This window comes from Haliotis rufescens, unplaced genomic scaffold (assembly GCF_023055435.1).
Source record: "Haliotis rufescens isolate VD_foot unplaced genomic scaffold, xgHalRufe1.0.p SCAF_4, whole genome shotgun sequence".
Lineage (NCBI taxonomy): Eukaryota > Metazoa > Mollusca > Gastropoda > Lepetellida > Haliotidae > Haliotis > Haliotis rufescens.
This window is the reverse complement of record NW_025964112.1, coordinates 62,889,980-62,914,863: the sequence shown is the minus strand read 5'-3', so window position 1 is coordinate 62,914,863 and position 24,884 is coordinate 62,889,980. Positions and strand designations below refer to the sequence as shown.

At 46.2% G+C, this 24,884-nt stretch overlaps 1 protein-coding gene across 1 annotated transcript in view; it reads right to left on the bottom strand.

Moving 5' to 3' along the window:
• Positions 1-24,884, bottom strand: part of LOC124112173 (DNA topoisomerase 2-binding protein 1-like) — a 56,354-nt gene that overhangs the window by 4,652 nt on the left and 26,818 nt on the right. The window contains exons 24-40 of the mRNA XM_048382077.1: positions 22,763-22,831; positions 21,775-21,876; positions 15,230-15,376; positions 13,812-13,895; positions 13,581-13,649; positions 11,700-11,996; positions 10,265-10,353; positions 10,007-10,047; positions 9,160-9,246; positions 8,939-8,977; positions 8,364-8,439; positions 7,613-7,772; positions 7,096-7,162; positions 6,760-6,884; positions 5,810-5,903; positions 3,002-3,108; positions 1,965-2,087 (exon numbers count right to left, since the gene is read on the bottom strand). Of these exons, the coding sequence (XP_048238034.1) occupies positions 1,965-2,087; positions 3,002-3,108; positions 5,810-5,903; positions 6,760-6,884; positions 7,096-7,162; positions 7,613-7,772; positions 8,364-8,439; positions 8,939-8,977; positions 9,160-9,246; positions 10,007-10,047; positions 10,265-10,353; positions 11,700-11,996; positions 13,581-13,649; positions 13,812-13,895; positions 15,230-15,376; positions 21,775-21,876; positions 22,763-22,831 (1,776 nt within the window). The remainder of the gene's footprint in view (positions 1-1,964; positions 2,088-3,001; positions 3,109-5,809; positions 5,904-6,759; positions 6,885-7,095; positions 7,163-7,612; positions 7,773-8,363; positions 8,440-8,938; positions 8,978-9,159; positions 9,247-10,006; positions 10,048-10,264; positions 10,354-11,699; positions 11,997-13,580; positions 13,650-13,811; positions 13,896-15,229; positions 15,377-21,774; positions 21,877-22,762; positions 22,832-24,884) is intronic.

Below are 24,884 nucleotides of genomic sequence, written 5' to 3'. Positions count from 1 at the left end.
AGGAACTTGCATGTGATAAAGGTACTAGCATGTGATGAAGGTATTAGCATGTGATGAAGGTACTAGCATGTGATAAAGGTACTAGCATGTGATGAAGGTACTAGCATGTGATAAAGGTACTAGCATGTGATGAAGGTACTAGCATGTGATAAAGGTACTAGCATGTGATGAAGGTACTAGCATGTGATGTAGGTACTAGCATGTGATGAAGGTACTTGCATGTGATAAAGGTACTAGCATGTGATGAAGGTACTAGCATGTGATAAAGGTACTAGCATGTGATGAAGGTACTAGCATGTGATGAAAGTACTAGCTTGTGATGAAGGTACTAGCATGTGATGTAGGTCCTAGCATGTGATGAAGGTACCAGCATGTGATGAAGGTACTAGCATGTGATGAAAGTACTAGCTTGTGATGAAGGTACTAGCATGTGATGTAGGTCCTAGCATGTGATGAAGGTACTAGCATGTGATGAAGGTTCTTGCATGTGATGAAGGTACTAGCATGTGATGAAGGTACTAGCATGTGATGAAGGTACTAGCATGTGATAAAGGTACTAGCATGTGATGAAGGTACTAGCATGTGATAAAGGTACTAGCATGTGATGAAGGTACTTGCATGTGATGAAGGTACTAGCATGTGATGAAGGTACTAGCATGTGATGAAGGTACTAGCATGTGATAAAGGTACTAGCATGTGATGAAGGTACTTGCATGTGATAAAGGTACTAGCATGTGATGAAGGTACTTGCATGTGATGAAGGTACTAGCATGTGATGTAGGTACTAGCATGTGATAAAGGTACTAGCATGTGATGAAGGTACTAGCATGTGATGAAGGTACTAGCATGTGATAAAGGTACTAGCTTGTGATGAAGGTACTAGCTTGTGATAAAGGTACTAGCATGTGATGTAGGTACTAGCATGTGATAAAGGTACTAGCATGTGATGAAGGTACTAGCTTGTGATGAAGGTACTAGCATGTGATAAAGGTACTAGCATGTGATGAAGGTACTAGCATGTGATAAAGGTACTAGCATGTGATGAAGGTACTAGCATGTGATGAAGGTACTAGCATGTGATAAAGGTACTAGCTTGTGATGAAGGTACTAGCATGTGATGAAGGAACTTGCATGTGATAAAGGTACTAGCATGTGATGAAGGTATTAGCATGTGATGAAGGTACTAGCATGTGATAAAGGTACTAGCATGTGATGAAGGTACTAGCATGTGATAAAGGTACTAGCATGTGATGAAGGTACTAGCATGTGATAAAGGTACTAGCATGTGATGAAGGTACTAGCATGTGATGTAGGTACTAGCATGTGATGAAGGTACTTGCATGTGATAAAGGTACTAGCATGTGATGAAGGTACTAGCATGTGATAAAGGTACTAGCATGTGATGAAGGTACTAGCATGTGATAAAGGTACTAGCATGTGATGAAGGTACTAGCATGTGATGAAGGTACTTGCATGTGATGAAGGTACTAGCATGTGATGAAGGTACTAGCATGTGATAAAGGTACTAGCATGTGATGAAGGTACTAGCATGTGATGAAGGTAGTAGCATGTGATGAAGGTTCTTGCACCTGAATGAAATGTCGCATTGACAGGATGAGGAAGTTGGAGTCCACAAGCGGACTCTGTCTTCAGTCATACAACAGCTTCAAAAATGCCACTTAAGGTATTCCTAATGTATGTTCATTGAAACAAAAATGGACAGAGTTAGTGAATGAGTAATTATTGCTGAACTCCGCATCAGCAATCTTGCAGCTATTCACGGTGAGGGACAAAAGGAACTTCCACCTTTGATCAGTGTGACTGATACAAGGCCACAGCTTGAGATACCACCAGAGGAAGTAGAGGTATCAGATCAAGCATCAATATGGAGACCAGCTCAGTGCATTTCAAAGCAGCTGCCACCTAGGAATGCCCCACAAGTGGACATAGAATAATGGGTGTACCTTCTTCATTTCTTTGACCTTCTGCCTCCACCTGTAAGCTGCGGCCGCTAGTTTGCTGCACTGGGCGTTCATGTTGAGCATGATGTTACGAGTTGCATCACTGCCCCACTCGTGACACTCCTCCTGCAGGCACATGAATATATCATATCATGTTTAGTATGATCATGTTCCAGCTAAAATCACACTTAAAGACATCACATCATAATGTTTAAAGAAGCACTGCACTGTCTCAAGATACATCTACATGAAATACTGAGTCAATTAAAAAGTAATTGAGAGTTGTTTACTCTGAAGTAAAAATTATTACAGCTACGAAACAGCAGTCTGTACGTTACTGAATCTGGACCAGACAAACCAGTGGTTGACAGCAAGAGCAACTATTGATGCCGTTAGAGAAAATACACAATCAACCAGGAAACACTCGATCCTCATCAGTGGCTCTTATGATAAACATGTGAAACTGAGGACTTTCTTGGACCGGAATTCCCAAAGTGATATACTGAATGAGTACTTTGTGTATTATTAATGCTGGTAGTGTTTCTTGGTGGCGAAGACAATCATATCAGCATCTACATCAATTCTGAAGGTGTCACTAGATAGTGTACACGTAATCACATAGTAGTCTTATTCCTTGTCTTCTTATGAATTGATGCGATCAATTTATGTTTGTTTGTTTGTTTTTTAACGCCACACTCAGCAACATTCCAGCTATATGACGGCGGTCTGTGTAAATAATCAAGTCTGGACCAGACAATCCAATGATTGACTTCATGAGCATCGATTCATGCAATTGGGACACGATGACATGCATCAACCAAGTCAACGAGCCTGACAACCCGATCACTTTAGTCGCCTCTTACGACAAGCATAGTCACCATTTACAGCAAGCATGGGTTGCTGAAGACCTATTCTACCCTGGATCTTCACAGGTCCGATCTATTTATGAATTTAATTTACACATACATATGGATTGATTATTTACACACATTTAGCCACTAAAAACATAATTCTATTGCTTCATTGATAAGTGTTAGTACCTTGACGAAGTGTCCCTCTCTTCGACATGCCTCAAAGTAAGACTTATGTAGAACCCACTTCCCTGCAGCCACACAAGCCAGGAACTTCTCATTCCGTGCAGGGGTCTCTGAAACAGCACACTCCAGTATACCATACATGTAACAAGTCCCAACAAAAACATAGACGCCATGTGTCAGTGGGGATGTTGTAAATTTGTTAGCGGTAGTTGTCAGTAGTAGCAGGTGATTGAACTACAGGTAAAACATATCAAGTGCTCTCATGGCCAGATTTGAACCACGGTTGATGGCAGCAAGTGGAGCTTTCTAAAATGGATTTGAAGTCTATGTACAATTGGTAATTTAGAGTTATCACCCTTGTATATATGAATATGACGCACCTTCTACTATGTGTGTACAAGATGTACGAAGGACTCACCTACTACTAGATGTGTACAAGACGTGTGACGGACTCACCTACTACTAGATGTACAAGACGTGTGACGGACTCACCTACTACTAGATGTGTACAAGATGTACGACGGACTCACCTACTACTAGATGTGTACAAGACGTGCGACGGACTCACCTACTACCGTATATGACCGCGTATAAGCCGAATTTTGAGGACCAGAAAAAAGATTCTGTAGAAAGGGGTCGGCTTATCCACGGGATACACTTTCATGAAAGGTATTTTTCAGATCGTGATCTGTCAGAAACATCGCCTGAATGACGGTCCGATAGATCACAACTTCCCGAAAGTTTGGAAGTTGCCACGACTAGAGCCATTATTGTTATAAATTATCAATAAAGTTATTATTATACACCAATGTTGTCATTATTATAAAAATGTTATGCATGTTACTACTTCCGATAATAAGTTTTCAATTGAATGTTCAAAGTTTATCGTTCTGCGTAAACTCCACAATCTTTACATGTAACAATATATGTAATTCACAGCTATAATATATAATCCCCAGATGAAATCGCTAATAGCTATTACGTACGTTTTGCAAAGTTCATAAATTGATAGTGAACAAGTGTCTACCTTTATTGAAAGAGGCAAATAAACAACTGTATCGGCGAGTTATTCCGTTCGCCATTTGCAAAAACATGTGATCAGCTGTTTCCTGTGACGTCACAAACGGTGATCACTGTGATTGCTTCCTGTTGTTTAAAAAGCAACACGGTACACAAGGAAATGAGCATTGATAATAACGGGCCGATTGGTATTGTCATGTTGTTTACACAAACATTTTCAAGTTGTGGGTGCTTAGCGATCGTGTTGGGAGTAGGGGCTTAATTCCTTTGTTTTCGAGAGATTAGTTTAATAAACTGGAGAAGCCTGTGAATAAGTGATGGTCATTCAATGTGTTCATAGTATGATAGTTTATTTAATTCAATTGGATAACATACAATAGTGGTGTAAAGGGGGTTATAAAAGTTGGTATATTTTTACCGACTGACATTCTCATCATGAGTTTGAAACGAATACGCCATGCTTACGATGCTGAATTCAAACTGCGAGTCTTCGCTCTAGCTGATATATTTTCTCACAGGTTCATAATTCTATATGCACCGATTCACAAAATGGCGCTTGTTGTTGATGGCAACATATAACGATCATTATGAGATTAAAAAAACCCACGAGAAACAGCTTCCCACATTATGAAAGTGGATGACTGGTTTGTTAAATCTTTATTAGAAATAACAATGACTTTTTCAATATAATTACAACGTTTTCCATCTTATATTTTTGAATATCTGCGTGTACCGGCACATGTCTTGCAGTTCGACTTCGCAGTGTTTTTTGCCTTTCAATTCCTGGTTCGGCTTATCTGCGGGTCATATCATTTTCTCTCGTATTTCAATGGTCAAGTTAGCACCTCGGCTTATCTACGGGGTCGGCTTATCCGTGGTCATATACGGTACTAGATGTGTACAAGAAGTGTGACGGACTCACCTACCACTAGATGTGTACAAGACGTGTGACGGACTCACCTACTACTAGATGTACAAGACGTGTGACGGACTCACCTACTACTAGATGTGTACAAGATGTGTGACGGACTCACCTACTACTAGATGTGTACAAGATGTACGACGGACTCATCTACTACTAGATGTGTACAAGATGTACGACGGACTCACCTACTACTAGATGTGTACAAGATGTACGACGGACTCATCTACTACTAGATGTGTACAAGATGTGCGACGGACTCACCTACTACTAGATGTGTACAAGATGTGCGACGGACTCACCTACTACTAGATGTGTACAAGATGTACGACGGACTCATCTACTACTAGATGTGAACAAGATGTACGACGGACTCACCTACTACTAGATGTGTACAAGACGTGTGACGGACTCACCTACTACTAGATGTGTACAAGACGTGTGACGGACTCACCTACTACTAGATTACAAGACGTGTGACGGACTCACCTACTACTAGATGTGTACAAGATGTACGACGGACTCACCTACTACTAGATGTGTACAAGACGTGTGACGGACTCACCTACTACTAGATGTGTACAAGATGTACGACGGACTCACCTACTACTAGATGTGTACAAGACGTGTGACGGACTCACCTACTACTAGATGTGTACAAGACGTGTGACGGACTCACCTACTACTAGATGTGTACAAGACGTGTGACGGACTCACCTACTACTAGATGTGTACAAGACGTGTGACGGACTCACCTACTACTAGATGTGTACAAGACGTGTGACGGACTCACCTACTACTAGATGTGTACAAGACGTGTGACGGACTCACCTACTACTAGATGTGTACAAGATGTGCGACGGACTCACCTACAACTAGATGTGTACAAGATGTATCGAAGTGTTGCGAGTCCAGCAGCTTCCCTCCCAGCTGCTCCACCAGTGCCCCGTAGTCCACCCGCTCCTGCAGCAGCAACACGCACGTACATCACACATCCCCGTTACACGGCTGCCAACTAACATGACCATAGTAATGTGAAAACAGCAGGGAGACTTTGCACTTTTTTGCTTAACAATAGCATAAAACTGTATCTAAATATCCCAAATCATCAAAAGGCACCAGTTCATCACTAGACTGAGCTGTATAGCAAGTTTCATCCAGAAACATTCAACGGTTTAGGGGTTCTGTTCCAGAAACAATCACTAACCAGATGTTTAGTATAAGTCCACCTTGTCGTCATGAAAACAAAACAAAACTTTTTAAATTAATATCCGAATATATCAAATGGCACCAAGTCACCACTAGACTAATCTGTATAGCAAGTTTCAACAAGAAATATTCAATGGTTTAGGAGTTCTTTAATTTTTTAAACTGGGGAGTTAAAAAATATAATCACTGAAAACAAGTGCTTGTTTTGTTCTTCTTAATTTGAAAAAAAGTATGTTATACCATTAATTACCTCAAACATGAAGTTATAATGAGAAACAAAGAGGAACCTGTTGACATCTATCATTGTTTACATCCATCCCTGTTCACTAACATCACCAATCATTGTTCACTAACATCACTGTTTACACCAGTCATTGTTCACTCACATCACTGTTTACACCAGTCATTGTTCACTCACATCACTGTTTACACCAGTCATTGTTCACTCACATCACTGTTTACACCAGTCATTGTTCACTCACATCACTGTTTACACCAGTCATTGTTCACTCACATCACTGTTTACAACAGTCATTGTTCACTCACATCACTGTTTACACCAATCATTGTTCACTAACATCACTGTTTACACCAATCATTGTTCACTCACATCATGCTGCATTCCCGACACCAGGATCACTGGGAGTTTCTGTTCTTTCTTCTTCTGTTCTTCCTCCAGGATTTCAATGGGCTGAGGGGACATCACTCTGCTGGTTCTACGTGGCTCAGGGAAAGCTGCAAAATACATCATAAAACCTTCAGCTGAAAACATGTTGGGAGATAAAGAAATGTACATGGTAAGAACAAAAATAATAACTATCCCTGACCAACTAGAAATCTCATTTTAGCCTTCCATACACTAATAAGAATCACTGTCTATTAAATGGGGCAATAATGCGAAATTTCTTATAAAACATACTACTGCAAACTCTTTGTACTGACTCACCAAGTGGTGGAGCTTCAGGTGTCGGCGTTCTCACAGTTTCCTGGCTCTTTCGTTTGGAGGATCTTGTCTACAATGGAAAACAGTAAAGATGCTTTAAAAACTTTATCATAATGAGTATGTCTGCCTCAAGGCTTATCTTCATATGTAAATAGTTACGCGGTTGAATCACAACATATAAAATTCAGTTTTCAATAACGACATGCAGCTTTCATCACTTCATCCATATCAAGATGAGAACTCAAACTTCTGGAAATTTATAAGTAAGAATTCACTTCAACTGTAAAACAGCGGTCACAGCACTCACAATGTCTGGTGAAATGAAATCTTGGTTACATTCGAGTGTCAATGTTGATGACGAATACATCCACACATGAATAATTCACCACTAATTTCAAACATTAGCAGGTGATTTCACCAATACATTCACTGTCCATTCTCACTTTCAGCCCTTTTCTCAACCATTGCCTATGTTTTACAAGCATGAGAGCCCAATATACGACATCCAGGCTGGACCTACCCGAGAGACGTTGTCCTCCTTGGCAGTCCCCGCTGGGTCCTCCAACTCCGAGAACTGGGCATTGGAGCTGGAGAGGTCAATCCCAGCCAGGTAGTCATCTGTGTTCTGACTCTGACTGCACTGACGATGCAGCTCATCAGCAAGCTTCTCCTGTTCCAGTCTACAACACACAATACAGCACAACCTGTGATACAGGAGTCAGTAGGTGGGTAGAAAGCACTATAGAACAATATCTCAGTCACACCACAGCCTACCAGTTTACTGTGGGAGGATAGCCATGACAACCATGGGTTTGTGCTGACACACCAAGTGTAGTAGTCACTTTGTTTGTTGTTGTTTAATGCCGCACTGAGCAATATTCCATTTATATGACATCAATAATTGAGCCAGTGATTGACAGCATGAGCATCTATCTACGCAATTGGGATATGATGACATACATCAACCAAGTCAGCGAGCCTGATCACCAGATCCCGTTAGTCACCACTTACAAGTGAATGAGTGAGTTAATATCTAACGTCACATCGGCAATATTTCAGCCATATCACCACTTACGAGAGACGTGTTGCTGAAGACCAATTCTAACCTTGATCTTCAGCAATGTTAAAATCGGACCCTAATTCGGTCATGTACATTGTGCCATGACAAATTAACCTCAGTTAGGTGATAAAAAAACAACAAATCATTCCATACTTTACTTTTGTCAGACAGTTAACTATTTCCACATTTCAGTTTGTTAATTCCAGCGTACCTTCCTGTTGGATCGTCCCACGTCACTTGAACACTCTGTGAAGCTTCAGGCATGCTGTTGCTGTCGGAACTCTTGCCTACACAACAAAATAGTAACATGTCAGAAGCAGAAGCTGATTTCCCAAGCATGTTTATTAATGCATTCAATCCAATCTAAGTTTTAGAAAATATTGAGGTCAAGTTTTTTATTCTTTATTTCACAAATGGTAACATTAATAAGCATGTCTTAAAATTTTAATGGCTGCTATTCAGGAACTAAGGATGGATGTATGGGTCGGTGGGTGAGAGAGAGAGAGGGAAGGAAGGATGGAGGGAGGGAGCGACAAGCTTTCACAGTAATATCACTGGGTGTCAGCTGCATGTGGGAAGAAAGCCCGAAGTGATGCAGGAGTTAGACATTTACCCATGACATGTCTGAATGGTGTTGACAAGCTAACAAGCATGAAGTCATGATCATAGGTTTCTGGCATTCCTAAGGCAAGCAACTGTACTCAGCAAATTGCAGTGCCTTAGATGACTGGGTCACCTGAGTCTTTCTGAAGGAAAGGTATGTGTCATTTACATATCAGGACTTACTTCCACTTCTGGTTCTTCTACTAACACCTTTCTTTTCATCTGAAACATCATCAGAACAGTTCTGACAACAGAGGCATATTTCACAATGACAGAGATAACAAAACTTCAAAAGTGATACTACAATCAACACACTTAAGTTTTCAAACTGTGGATTGAAAATGGAATGTGTTCTTCATCTTAGAGGATTCTGAGCAAATACTCTCCTTATAAAGATGTAATACCTTGATACGCCCATGGGCTCTGTCTTGATGAAGGCCGACTGCGTCCACTGTCCGAGGTGTTGCCGGATGTGTTGAACTGACCACTTCCTGTTCAGTGAGAGGGTGATGTGCATGAGTGTAAGGATCACACAGTGTTGCAGCCAGCAATATTCCAGCAACATTATCACTAACCATGGCCGCCACTAAATAATCAGGCCTGGGGCAGGGGGGCATCTTAAAACCAATCTTAGCACTATGATTGAAATAACTCATATACTGCATGTACTCAGATTATTCTAGCATCAAGATAGCTTTGAAAACCGCAGGGTAGACAAACCAATGGCTGATAGCCTGAGCACACTGGGTTACAGTAACTACCAATCAGCCAGGGAAAACATCGCTCAGTTCTCATTCTACACGGGGTATTTGGGATCCGGCCAGGAGTCATTGCTGGGGGAAAGCATGACACACTACATCTGTGTGCTCAGCTCATCTTTCAGGATGTGTATCAATAGCCTGGAATTGATATGAGTAATATTGCACTACAGTTCCTAAGCAGATTATTGCATCAGAAAATATACATAGTTACAGAAACATGAAATGTCTATGGGGTGTGATGACCAGATGAAGACAGCGCAGTATGTAGCAAACATGGCTTCTATGGTGAGAATAACAGATGTTAGTCTGGTTAAGATATTTATATTGAAACTGCATACTAGCCACATGCAACCACATTTCCTTAGTTGCTTGCATTAATTCATAATCAAGTGCTCTTTTTCAGTAGGGTTGTCATGGAAATCACATAAAACATTCAATGGAAACAGTTTCATCCAAACTCCCTGGGTGTCCAACAATAGTCAACACTCACCATCAAGTCGCTTGCTCTTTTTCCTTGGTTGTTTCTTAACCCTGCAAAAATACACAGTGTAATTATTCAAGACTACACATAATGCAGGAGTGAACCAGTAACAAGACAATAACACACTTTCAGTTGAAAGTCAAAACCTTATCAAAAACATTTACAGACTTTTAATCATAAATCTGTTGGTGATGACCTTTATCGAGACAATTTCAAGTAAATTGTGCAAACGACAATCTGGCCTCATTGTGAAAACATCAGACTCACTTCCCTGCCGAGTTCATGATGGCCTCCATCTGTTTCGACAGCTCTTCGCGGATCTCCAGCGTGCCTCCCACATCATGCTCCACGCTGGTCTACAAGACAGAAACCACCTCAAACTGAAGATCTTGCACACTAGTTATTAGTCTAGTCTAATTATTGGCTCTGTAAAAGCAAAATGACAGCAACCAAATGAAGCACAAATATAATCACTGACATAAACATTCCATGTGGAGTCCACATTGTGGACATGAGTGAGTGAGTATGGTTTTACGCCGCTTTTAGCAATATTCCAGCAATATCACGGCGGGGGACACCAGAAAAGGGCTTCACACAATGTACCCATGTCGGGAATCGAACCCGGGTCTCCAGCATGACGAGCAAACGCTTTAACCACTAGGCTACCTGACCGCCCCTTGTGGACATAATATATAATAGAAGTATTTATGCTAAGTGAGTGAGTTGGTCTTAACGACGCTTTGAACAGTATTCCAGTTATATCAGAATGGCACGGCATATCAGTTTAATATGGGAGGAAAGCCTGAAGTGATGCAGGTCTCAGATGTTTACCGCTTTGGTGAAACCCATGAGAATGGGTATGGTGCTGACAAACCTGGAAACATAACCAGGGCGAACCAGGCATGGAATCCCTGATCATAGGCTCCTAGAGTGCCAAGGGGTGTAACTCTACACAGCAAACTGCAGCTTCTTAGACAACTGGGCCACTGGTGCCCCCACAAGTATTTATGATAAAGTATACACTAAGTGATCACCACTACCTATTTCTTTCAATGCAGGAGTTGAGGAGAAACAAATGAGACAATAATAGTGAATGAGTTTCATGATGTTTTGATTCTTTCACATCACAGGTCTGGATGAAGGAACATATGTCACACAGTTTGATGAAACCTGTAAGCACAGACATGGTCCTTTAATCTATGGTCTAATATGGAATTTAGTCTGTCTGATTATACGCAGTACAGGTATTACCTTGACATTCATAATTAATTTTAAGGCTCCTTGCAAGCAAAATGAGGGTTGTGTAAAGTAATGAAATGATTTAGTGTACTGTTCATTTAGATAAATACTCTTGATGCGCTGTAGGTACGATGAATATTATTGTTCCTCCCTCCAGAGACAGTATATTTTCTTTCTGTGTCCAATCTCGACGTCTGTGCACCTCGTAAAACCCTGCATTGTGTGTGTGTGTGTGTGTGTGTGTGTGTGTGTGTGTGTGTGTGTGTGTGTGTGTGTGTGTGTGTGTGTGTGTGTGTGTGTGTGTGTGTGTGTGTGTGTGTGTGTGTGTGTGTGTGTGTGTGTGTGTGTGTGTGTGTGTGTGTGTGTGTGTGTGTGTGTGTGTGTGTGTGTGTGTGTCTGTGTGTTACTACCACTGAGGTCAGTATGGAGTTCAGAATGACAACAATCTCACACAAATTCGTACATTGGGCTCATCCTGTGCCAACTCTTCCTGCTGGTTCTCGAGTGACCGATCTCCTTCTCCATCTGGGTGTTCTTCTTCTTCGTTCAGTCTTTGTTCTTCTGTTCGTCGTTCTTCTTCCATTGTTCGTTCTTCCTTAAGTCTCAACTCTTCCTTTTTTCGTAATTCTTCCTGATGCTTCTTCTGTTCCTCAAGGCTCTCCTGCTCCTTCTTTTGTTGTTCTGATTGTTCACTGCCCCTCACACTGTTCCGAGCTGCCCTCCGCGAGGGGCGTCCTGGAGTCCGCCCACCAGACACGGCCTGCACATCGGTCACACATGATTGGAATAAAGGTACACAACAAGCTACAGTAGTTAATGATTGCAAAGACTTATATTCATTTTTTTTGTCCATATTGCAGCAATTAAAAGGTAGGGGATACAAAGGACAGGCTTCACATTGAGTCCCCATGAGAGTCCCCGTGAGAGTCTCCATGAGAGTCCACATGAGAGTCCCCATGAGAGTCCCCATGAGAGTCCCCATGAGAGTCCCCGTGAGGGTCCCCGTGAGGGTCCCCGTGTCCCCGTGAGAGTCCCCGTGAGGGTCCCCATGAGAGTCCCTGTGTCCCCATGAGAGTCCCCGTGAGAGTCTCCATGAGAGTCCCCATGAGGGTCCCCATGAGGGTCCCAATGAGAGTCCCCATGAGGGTCCCCATGAGGGTCCCCATGAGAGTCCCCATGAGAGTCCCCATGAGGGTCCCCATGAGAGTCCCCATGAGGGTCCCCATGAGGGTCCCCATGAGGGTCCCCATGAGAGTCCCCATGAGGGTCCCCATGAGGGTCCCCATGAGAGTCCCCATGAGGGTCCCCATGAGAGTCCCCATGAGGGTCCCCATGAGAGTCCCCATGAGGGTCCCCATGAGAGTCCCCATGAGGGTCCCCATAAGGGTCCCCATGAGAGTCCCCATGAGGGTCCCCATGAGAGTCCCCATGAGAGTCCCCATGAGGGTCCCCATGAGGGTCCCCATGAGAGTCCCCATGAGGGTCCCCATGAGGGTCCCCATGAGAGTTCCCGTGAGAGTCTCCATAAGAGTCCCCATGAGAGTCCCCGTGACAGTCTCCATGAGAGTCCCCATGAGGGTCCCCATGAGGGTCCCCATGAGAGTCCCCATGAGAGTCCCCATGAGGGTCCCCATGAGGGTCCCCATGAGAGTCCCCATGAGAGTCCCCATGAGGGTCCCCATGAGGGTCCCCATGAGAGTCCCCATGAGGGTCCCCATGAGAGTCCCCATGAGGGTCCCCATAAGGGTCCCCATGAGAGTCCCCATGAGAGTCCCCATGAGAGTCCCCATGAGGGTCCCCATGAGGGTCCCCATGAGAGTCCCCATGAGGGTCCCCATAAGGGTCCCCATGAGAGTCCCCATGAGGGTCCCCATGAGAGTTCCCGTGAGAGTCTCCATAAGAGTCCCCATGAGAGTCCCCGTGAGAGTCTCCATGAGAGTCCACATGAGAGTCCCCATGAGAGTCCCCATGAGAGTCCCCATGAGAGTCCCCGTGAGGGTCCCCGTGAGGGTCCCCGTGTCCCCGTGAGAGTCCCCGTGAGGGTCCCCATGAGAGTCCCTGTGTCCCCGTGAGGGTCCCCATGAGAGTCCCCATGAGGGTCACCATGAGAGTCTCCATGAGGGTCCCAATGAGGGTCCCCATGAGAGTCTCCATGAGAGTCCCCATGAGAGTCCCCATGAGGGTCCCCATGAGGGTCCCCATGAGGGTCCCCGTGTCCCCATGAGAGTCCCCATGAGGGGACTCAATGAAGTAACACTATATAATGATTCATGTTTTAACAGAGATCTGCTGTATGCAGATTAACCATTCATAACGGACTTCACTGTGCTATAGCAGAACTCACCAAGCTAAGATTTGGGTTGTAATTATGGGGAAACTGTCCTTCATCAACTCTTTTTGTCTGTTCCTTACACTGAAACATAGCAAAGGTGTGAACATAAACAACATGATGGTCAGGAACCTGCACACAAAGATGTCTGTGCCAAGCATGTGGTCAACTCATGGACATGAGGAACTGTAAAGTGACCCACTACGTACGCTACTCCCCCACATTGTAGCTGGTGACAAAACTTACTGCAAACAGCCAGTGAGGGGAGACAATAAAGATGCCTTGATCTCTTGCCATGCGGAACTCTTTGCTGGTGTCATTGGGTCTTCCCTGCAAGAAAGTCACAACAATATGATTATCCCCAAGCATAATCATCAAAATATCTTGATGCACATTTAGTATACATAGGATCTACAAACTGGCAGTACCCTGTACAAACAGGTCTGTTAAAGAGGCCCAATGGGTCTGTATCGCTCACCTGGATATTTACGCTCCATTTCTCTAATTTGAATCTCCACCATTGGAGAATGCTTCCAAACAAATATGGTTGATATCTATCTCTTAGTTCCAGAGAAGAAGTCGTTTACAGCAATAACACAAAATTACCCCTATTTTGCCCCGCCACTCAGCCCCTTGACCATTTGTACAATTTTGAATCCTCACCACCGGAGAAAGCTTCCAACCAAATATGGTTGATATCTATCTCTTAGTTACAGAGAAGAAGTCGCTTAAAGAAATATAGCCAAATTACCCCTATTTGGCCCTGCCCCTCAGCCCCTTGACCATTTGTACAATTTTGAATTCCCACCACCAAGGGATGCTTCTCAAATTTCGTTAATTTCCAATTAGTGGTTCAGAAGAAGAAGTCGTTTGAAAAAATTTAAGACGGGCGGACGACAGACAGACGACGGACGCCACGGTATGGCATAAGCTCACCTTTGTCCTTTGGACCCAATAAATACATCCTGATTGTGTTATCATAACATCTCCACATAATATTCAAACGTTCTCTAGTCATGCGAAATTATCTCCCTTTAATCTGACAAGAATTTACCTGATTCTTGTGCAACTACAGTCACTACAGTGGGATGTGGTGTGGTTGAGTGGGGTGGGTTTCGGTGGGGTGTGGTTGAGTCTAGTGGGTTTGGGTGGGGTTGGGTGTGGTAGGGTGTGGATGGGTGGGGTAGGGTTAGGGCATGGTGAGGTGGTGCGGTAAGGTGTGGCACAGTGGGGTTGGGTGGTATGGTAGGGTGGGGCATAAAAGGGGGGGGGGTAGGTAGGGTTGGGGTAGGGTAGGGTAGGGTTGGGGCATGGTGAGGTGGTGCAGTAAGGTGAGGCACTGTGGGGTTGGGTGGTCTGGTAGGGTGGGGCATGGTGGGATTGGTAGGGGTGTGGCACTGTGGTGTGGTAAGAAATAAACGACTTGTGGTCATTGCGCCCCTCATGGTGTATTCTCCCTGCAGTGTTTTATTGTAAGATAAACAACAACCTCGAGTCATATATTTCTTACATAAGCATGATAAGAGCACTCTTTTTGTCTAGGATAAAGAATAATACGATTAGGTCTTGATGGTGCAGGAATAACAACACTTCACCATCCACACTCTGTCCACTGACATATAAATCTTGGTTAATGGATTACAGGTTGTCAACCCTCCTCGCACCTGGAAGATGAAGTGCGTGCAGCTGCCGTCCTGCTTCCAGCTGTAGAAGCCGCCAAGGTCCTCCACGATGTTGTTGTACTCCGCCTGGTTCAGCAGCAGCTTCTTACTGACGGCGATCACCACACCATGGAGGGGCCCCTGCACCTCCTGGAGACAGACACTCAACAGTCGAACCCTTCACACGGTACACAACTTAAGTAAGAAAAACATATGTTTTTCTTACTTATTTGCCAATTTCTAGAATGGCCATCAAACAGTTGGAGTACAGAACACTGTCTACACTTACATAGCTCTTTTGGAAATGGCAGAATAAGTTTGGGAATACTGGGAAATACACCCGACACAGATTTGTAGAATTTTCCTATTCGGAATATTCTATAAGTAATACGTTACCACTGTTATACCGAGGCTGTTGTCTCCCACAACTGCTGCTATAGCGAAATCTACCACAGAGATCTCAATTACCTCATGCAGCATGTGCGTAGCCACCTAGCTGCCATGTGACACCCTTCACTCTTGTCTCCTGCGAGAGCAAGTGCTCGGGGGACGGACGGGCGGGCAGCAGCCCAGTGGTAACGTATTACTTATAGAATATTCCGAATAGGAAAATTCTACAAATTACATTAAGTAATACGTTACCACTGTTATACCGAGGCTGACTACCACAGTAGGCGGTGGGGAGCACCTACAACCCGAATCCTGACTGCTAGCGTTCCTTCCGACCAGCGGAAGTAAACACCAAGGCGGAAGCACTCGATGCGCATGCACCTAGCTAGGCGTTACCCTATAGGAATACCAAAGCACTGTCATGTGCATACCGTAAGGCTCAATCGTCATTGCCAAAACGATTGGTGACTCCAAACGGCCCCACTGGATAGGTATTTCATCGCCGCAGCGGATGAGAACACTGTATCCGCGTGAGCTAAATCTTAGATCAGGTTAAACAGTCGAAAAGAGGGAAATTAATTTCCTTCAGACCGTATATCCCAGAGCAAGCCTACTGAAAGTATGCATTAGGCGCGTGACCTAATTCCAGTATTCGTAAGCATGTATCGCAAGGTTGGAATACACGACAGACAATTAAATGCATAATTGTCAAAATACAAATAAGGACAAAACACACATAAAGCCGCCTCACCTGTGGTGTGAGTGCGCTGGTTTGCAGGACCCCCACTCCTGTACCCACGGCGTGGGAACATTGGAGACGACCCAGATTGACCACCGTGCAAGGACTGACGACTGCGGAGTTTGAAATTGCGCTGGACACACCCCCTAGATGACCGCTTGTGCCGCGATCAGCGGCCCAAGACGGTGCACCCCCTCCACGTCTTCATCAGAAACCTTTCTGAGGTAATGATTGGCAAAAACCGAGTCAGAACGCCAGTAACAACCCCGTAATATTCTGTGAACAGAGATATTCGAGTGTAGGGCAAATGTTGCCGCTAGCGCCCTGATCTCGTGCGGGTTTGACCCCGCTACCGGTAACCCCCGAGACCGGTACGCCAGATTGATGACAGAACGAAGCCACAACGCAATCGAGTTGCGAGTTATGTCAACCGTGCGATTAGGGTTACACGATATGAACAGACGGTCACGCCCTTGTCTACGTTCATTCGAAGCCTTAAGATAATACTTAAGGGCCCTAACCGGACACAGCGCTCTGTCCTCAGTATCAGCAGGATGTAAGATTTCTTTGAGTGATCTTACAGTGAATTCTCTCTCCGCTTGCCCGACTCTCTGATTCTTGGCGACGAAGCCCATGAGCAGGCCCAGGCGGACCGCTCCTTCGTCACCCCTATCGAATCGTACCTTGGCGACATCGAGTGCATGAATTTCGGATACACGTGCCGCCGTGGCAAAGGAGAGGAGAAATGCTGTTTTCCAAGTCACATGCCGGAACGAAGCACTATGCAAGGGTTCATACGGAGCTTCCGTAAGTGATTGCAACACTAGGGAAAGATCCCAGGCCGGTGCCCGAAGGCAGCCCTTCTTAAGATCGTGCTGTTTGAAACCCTTGATAATACCCCGTATCACCGGCTCTTTGGAGAGACTGGTACCCATAGCAATGTCCCGTACCGTAGCAACGGACGAGACATAGTTGGCAATGGAACCCCCGGAGAGTTTCCGGGTCTCTCGCAAGTGAGACATGAAACGAGCAATATCCTGCACAGATACCTTATCTGGCGAATGAATGTGATGTTTACAACACCACTTCGTGAAAATAACCCAACGTACCTTCTGGGTAGAATCACGATGCATACTAACGTATGCCCGAGACGCCCGGCGAGAAAAACCTTTACTCCTCAGACGCTCGGTGACAACATCCACGTGTGCAGATTGAACTGCCCTGCGTTTGGATGAAGCTGACGGGTGTGAGGGTGGATCAAGAGATCCGGTCTCACAGGCAGTGGGAGTGGCGACTGCGTGACCTGGGTCAGCAAGTCGGGGTACCACGATCTGTTCGGCCACATGGGCGCGATCAGTAACATTCGACAGCGAACTCCTCGAAGCCGGCTTAGAATGTGTGGTATCAACGCTGTCGGCGGGTAAGCATAAGCGTCCAAGCCCGTCCAGTCTAACGCGAGAGCATCGTGATCGATGGCCCTCGGGTCCGGGACTGGTGATACAAACAACGGGAGTTGATTGTTGAACCGCGTTGCGAACAGGTCGACCATCGGACGACCCAAACGTTCGCACAGCCACTGAAACACTACTGGGTTCAGCATCCACTCTGTGGGGCTCGGATCCCGAGGCCTCGATAGAGCATCGGCCAGTACGTTCCGCACACCTGGGATGTGACGGGCGCGTATCTGGCACGGGACACTGTCCACCAGAGCGTAAAACTCGAACGTGAGATCGAGCAGCGAGTGACTGTGGGTTCCCCCCAGTTTGTTCACATAGGACACTACCGTCGTGTTGTCGGTCGCCAGCATGAGCCGGGCGTCGACGAGACGATGCTTCCAGTGATTGACTGCGTTGATCACTGCCTTGAACTCGAGACAATTGATGTGAAGACCTAGTTCGTCTACGCACCACAGCCCCGAGCTCACCTCCCCCTCTAGATGGGCGCCCCAGCCCACTAGAGAGGCGTCTGTATACAGGTTCAACGTGGCCCGGTAGGGCCGCATAGAGACTCCTGATAAGACATTGTAAGGGACCGTCCACCACTCCAGATGCGGTCGGAGCCGATCCGGGAGGGCGACGGTCGCACTGTTCACCTCCGTTGCTAACAACTGGATTAAAAACCGTTGCAGCGGGCGGAGTTGGAGACGACCCCGTACGGTGCAGTCCTGGGCTGATACAAGTAGCCCTAACAGCTGTTCCCAAAAGTGAACAGTCTGTTGCACCGCTAAGACTTTGGCAATCATCGCCTGAATTTTGTGCCACCGGTCTGGGGGGACAAATAGGCGATGGGACACCGTGTTGAACCGACCTCCGATGAACTGCAAGTTCTGAGAAGGGGTTAACTCGCTCTTGGGGAGATTGACAATCCACCCCAATTGCTCCAAGAGCTGACGTGCGAAAACGAGATGGCGTGACAGGGTGTCCGACATTCGATTTGCTACTAGCGAGTCGTCCAGGTACGCGAAGTACCGGACACCCCTCCGGTGGAGGAACCCCACTATGGGGGTGGTTAACCGGGTGAACAGCCAGGGAGCGGACGAAAGACCGAATGGGAGTACAACCCACTCGTAGTGCCTGCCTTGAAAGACAAACCTGAGATACCTGTGATGATCCGAGTGAATCGGAACATGCAGATAAGCATCCTTCAGGTCGATCGAAGCTAGCCAGTCGGCCGGCATGATCAGTGCTTTCAGGTCCGTCAAGCTCAACATTCTGAACTTGGGCGGCTTGCGCAGGTAGAACTCGTTGAACGATTTCAAGTTGTGAATCATTCTGAGTTCGGCACTGTCCTTCTTGGGAACGAGAAATATCCTGGAGTAAAACCCCGGTGTTATTTCTGGTAGAGCTAACTCCCGAACTGCCCTCTTCTCCACCAACCTGCCGATGGCATCGGCGAGGAAGGGAAGATCGGTTTCCGAATAGAAACCTGCCGACGGGGCAACGGTGAGCGGCGGATTCGCTTTGAGATCGAGCCGATAGCCGTACCGAATCGTGTTGACCACCCACGGGTCGTCGAACACTTGTTCCCAATTCTCCCAGTAAGTCTGGAGTCTGGCTCCCACTGGGGAAAGAGAGGGGGGCCGGACGGGCTGCGGCAGGCGCAACTGTCCAGGGCCAAGTGACTCGGGTTCGCCTACGGGCCAACCGAAGTTGGCGCTGTCGGCATACGAACCCCTCCAATGAGAGTCACCTGGAGGGGCCGCTGCCGTCCTTAGACGACTTGGGCTTCCCCCAGTTCCCCTTCTTCCCGCGAAAGGGCTGCTGAGAACCCTTACCGGAGCCCTCAGAGCGGGGCTTCTTCCCGGAGGAAGAAGGACCCGACCCCTTAGGCCTGCCGGACGCAGCAACCTGGGGCGCGCTCCGCTTCGGAGCGGCACCCAGGCGCCTATGCAAGGACCCCACAAGATCCAGTGTGTGCCGAGAGGCCTCGGCAGACACAGCGGCCTGTTGTTCCTTCAGAACCCCAGGGATCTTGTTATTAAACAGGGTCCGAGCAGACCAAGGCTGCGAAAGGAGCACCTCCTGATTGGCAGCGTCCAACCCTGAAGCAACCAGATACGACTGGCGCCGAAGAAGAAAATGGCACGTGCCGGAAACAAAGGCCGAAGCCCTGGCAACGTACTCCAGGGAAGCATTCAAACCGAGCAAGCAGTTGTAAATGCGCTGGTCACGGTCCGTGGGAGAACCTTCGACCAGACTGGCCGCCGCAGCCAGGTATGTGTCTCCGTGAGACATAGCCAGCATGGAGTGTCGAGCGAGGGTGTCCAGCTGTTGCAGGGTACCTTGTGGTACCGTGGCAACCGGTGGGGCACGGACCCCCAAACGCTCCACATGGGCTTCCGCAGAAGGACCAGCCTTGGGAAAGGCAAGGTCATGAACTGGGAAAGACCCTTTTCTCCACGACGGGGGAGGTAACGGGAGACCCCGACCGGAGGCAGCCGTGAAGGCTTTCTCCAAAGACGGCTTAATCCCGCGCAGCAAGGTTGATGCCGGGAAAGCCTTGTCGGACGACTCGTCGTATACCTCGGAGGAACCCACGGAACCGTGGATACCCCGCGGTATCGGCAGGGGCTTCATACACCATGGCCACGCGGTCCTTAACCGATAGCGGAAGCAACGGTTCGGGGGAAGGACCGGTAACCACGGCAGCCGGCGCCATACCGGTGGACCCCGTGTCCGAACCCGCGGCCACCGAAGAGGCCGGGGACGGAACAGCCAGCGGCCTATCTTGCGATAAGGCCGCCAGCTTGGAGTCCACAATTTGCGACAACAATGCAGCGACGGAAGCCCCAGACAGCCCGAGGGCCGCAAGGGGATCCGCCGCAGCCGACAAGGAGGTGCCCGCACGGGGGCCCCGACCGGACGAACTGGCCACCACAGGGGTGGAAACGGACTGCGCGCACAGCCGGTACCGCTCAAACTCCGCAGGTCCCAGACCTTCGCACAGGGTGCACCGGGTTTCCTCGCAAGGAACCCTGCACCGCGGGCAACGATCGTGGGGATCCCGGGACGACAAAAACTTTCTGCACACCCCACTACTCCGAGGAGCAGGGGTAGAGGGGGTGGAGACAGGGGACATATCCATGTCAGACATTGATTGTTTTCTAGAAACAAAGAACAAAACATGGTTACAACGCATGCACCACAATGATTCACAAACGAACATTTTCACAAGAAAATAAACGAGCAATGTGAACATATAACATACACATATAACTTTTACTAAAGAAATAAGTTATGTTAACCCCCAAAACATACAAGAACAGGGGAAACGTAAAACACAACGTGCATACGCGAACCCCGCAAGTATATAGAAAAAAGGGCGGGAAAATTATAACCAAGCGTAGCTACCGCAACGCCCCATAAAAGCACAGTTTATTAGAGAATAAACGATAATAAATATCACCAAATCTTCAAGGAACGCTTCAGCAGGAGAAAACACGTCTTGCTAAGCAGACTAAGGAGACAAGAGTGAAGGGTGTCACATGGCAGCTAGGTGGCTACGCACGTGCTGCATGAGGTAATTGAGATCTCTGTGGTAGATTTCGCTATAGCAGCAGTTGTGGGAGACAACAGCCTCGGTATAACAGTGGTAACGTATTACTTAATGTAATTTCTGCTCACACAACTTCCTCCATTTGACCCCTCCAAAAAGACATGTCATTTATACAGAAGGGATTAAAAATCTTTGTTAAAAGTTTTTGCTATTAGATATCAATTCTTAGTATACATGGAGCTGTATTCACCAGCTGACTATGAGATAAGGTGCCATTTCTGATACCACACAACTTGCCATACATATATGAATGTGTCTTACTCAAAATGATGTTTTGACTGAAAGTATTTAATTTCCAGGACGCGGATGTGGACACTTTGTGACCATCCCAGGGATACCTGTGTAGTAAGTCCTAGTCACCCACCTCCGAGTGTTGAGCATCTCCTGTATCCTGGTCCTCCGTCCTCTTCACCGAGCTGTTCTCAACAGCCTTCTTCACGTGCTTCAGAAAAAACTCTCCAAGAGGCTGGAATCATTAACACTGACTCATCTAGTATGTGTGTATGACTCATCTAGTATGTGTGTATGACTCATCTAGTATGTGTGTATGACTCATCTAGTATGTGTGTATGACTCATCTAGTGTGTGTATGACTCATCTAGTATGTGTGTATGACTCATCTAGTATGTGTGTATGACTCATCTAGTATGTGTGTATGACTCATCTAGTATGTGTGTATGACTCATCTAGTATGTGTGTATGACTCATCTACAAAATGTAAATCCCAGAATATCATCAAGCAGCAGTATTAATTAACCTGAAGCAAGTACTAGCCTGAATGGTGATTACCGTATTCGACGTAATAAGCGCCCACGTTGATATTTGCTAAATTTTAAGAGCGCCCTGGGTGCTTATTACATCGAATACGGTACATGTATTAATACATCACAAAAAGCCTGAAATTCAGCTAGCCCTAAGGATAGCATAAGACAGACTCAGGCTAGTGGCCTAGAACCTACCAATTTGCATCCCTGAGGTCTAGGACTGTTTGTTTGTTTGTTTGTATGTATGTTGTTTAATGTTGCACTCAGCAATATTCCAGCTATATGATGGCAGTTTGGAAATAATCAAGTATAGACCAGACAATCCAGTGATTGACATCATGAGCATAAATCTATGCAATTGGGATATGATGACATGCATCAACCAAGTCAGCGAGCCTGACCACCTGATCTCGTTACTCGCCTCTTACAACATGCCTATGGCAATCATGGGTTGCTGAAGACCAATTCTACCCTGATCTTCACGGGTCCTGACAAAGATGTGGGGATGGTGAGATCAGGTAGTTATTACCTCGACTGGCACAAAACAGATGCAGGTGACCTGGGAATATTAATGATGTATGACCTCACCACACTTGATCTTCGCCTGTGTTTCTGGCTTCCATCACCCAAAGGAGACTGCAGAGATGTGAAGGTATCCTGTAACATGGCAACAAGGAGGATGTACCGTTACTCAGCACTCTGCTGAATGAGAGCAGTGCTCTGATTGTGTTATTGCTAATATCACTGGAAGAAAAATCATGCCATACCATTTTACCCTTCTAAGGCTTCAAAAAATAAAAGTATTGGTTCTCAGGCATAGCCTTTTGAAAATATGGGATTTTTTTTTGGCTTGTTCAAACTTGTATTGAACCACATAAACAGTTGTGTACCATCAACCAGGGAAAGGGCCTCCCTACATAAACAAGTTATACAAACTCCTATTGCCACCATGACCATAACACGAGAGGCACAGTAAAGCAGTGTGCATGTAAAGGGAAGGAACGTTGTGCTACATTGGATCACATTGTTTAAGCATTTCTTTCTTATTTTGAAAATGGAAATAAAAACTAAATGTGGGGCAGACTGTATGATGATGCGGGCGGTGCCTGAGAACCAAGACTATTATTTTTTTTAGCCTAATATGTTAATAACCTACTGACATATAAAGCTGTGGTATTCCATTGGTTAAGGACAATTATAATGGCCATGTTTCAGGGTATTATGCCTTATGTTTTGCTTTTAAGCAAGGATCCTTTAAAGTTTATTTACCAGTTAATGGTACACAAAGGAAGTTTTGTAGAATTTTCCTATTCGGAATATTCTATAAGTAATACGTTACCACTGTTATACCGAGGCTGTTGTCTCCCACAACTGCTGCTATAGCGAAATCTACCACAGAGATCTCAATTACCTCATGCAGCACGTGCGTAGCCACCTAGCTGCCATGTGACACCCTTCACTCTTGTCTCCTGCGAGAGCAAGTGCTCGGGGGACGGACGGGCGGGCAGCAGCCCAGTGGTAACGTATTACTTATAGAATATTCCGAATAGGAAAATTCTACAAATTACATTAAGTAATACGTTACCACTGTTATACCGAGGCTGACTACCACAGTAGGCGGTGGGGAGCACCTACAACCCGAATCCTGACTGCTAGCGTTCCTTCCGACCAGCGGAAGTAAACACCAAGGCGGAAGCACTCGATGCGCATGCACCTAGCTAGGCGTTACCCTATAGGAATACCAAAGCACTGTCAAGCGCATACCGTAAGGCTCAATCGTCATTGCCAAAACGATTGGTGACTCCAAACGGCCCCACTGGATAGGTATTTCATCGCCGCAGCGGATGAGAACACTGTATCCGCGTGAGCTTAATCTTAGATCAGGTTAAACAGTCGAAAAGAGGGAAATTAATTTCATTCAGACCGTATATCCCAGAGCAAGCCTACTTAAAGTATGCATTAGGCGCGTGACCTAATTCCAGTATTTGTAAGCATGCATCACAAGGTTGGGATACACGACAGACAATTAAAGACATAATTGTCAAAATACAAATAAGGACAAAGCACACAAAAAGCCGCCCTCACCTGTGGTGTGAGTGCGCTGGTTTGCGGGACCCCAACTCCTGTACCCACGGCAGTGGGAACATTGGAGTAGACCCAGATTGACCACCGTGCAAGGTCAGACGCCTGAGGAGTTCGGAATTGCGCTGGGCACACCCCTTAGGTGCCCGCTTGCGCCGCGATCCGCGGGCCAAGACGGTGCACACTCTCCACGACGGCATCAGCGACCTGTTTGAGGTAATGATTGGCAAAAACCGAGTCAGAACGCCAGTAACAACCTCGTAATATTCTGCGAACAGAGATATTCGAGTGTAGGGCAAATGTTGCCGCTAGCGCCCTGATCTCGTGCGGGTTTGACCCCGCTACCGGTAACCCCCGAGACCGGTACGCCAGATTGATGACAGAACGAAGCCACAACGCAATCGAGTTGCGAGGTATGTCAACCGTGCGATTAGGGTTACACGATATGAACAGACGGTCACGCCCTTGTCTACGTTCATTCGAAGCCTTAAGATAATACTTAAGGGCCCTAACCGGACACAGCGCTCTGTCCTCAGTATCAGCAGGATGTAAGATTTCTTTGAGTGATCTTACAGTGAATTCTCTCTCCGTTTGCCCGACTCTCTGATTCTTGGCGACGAAGCCCATG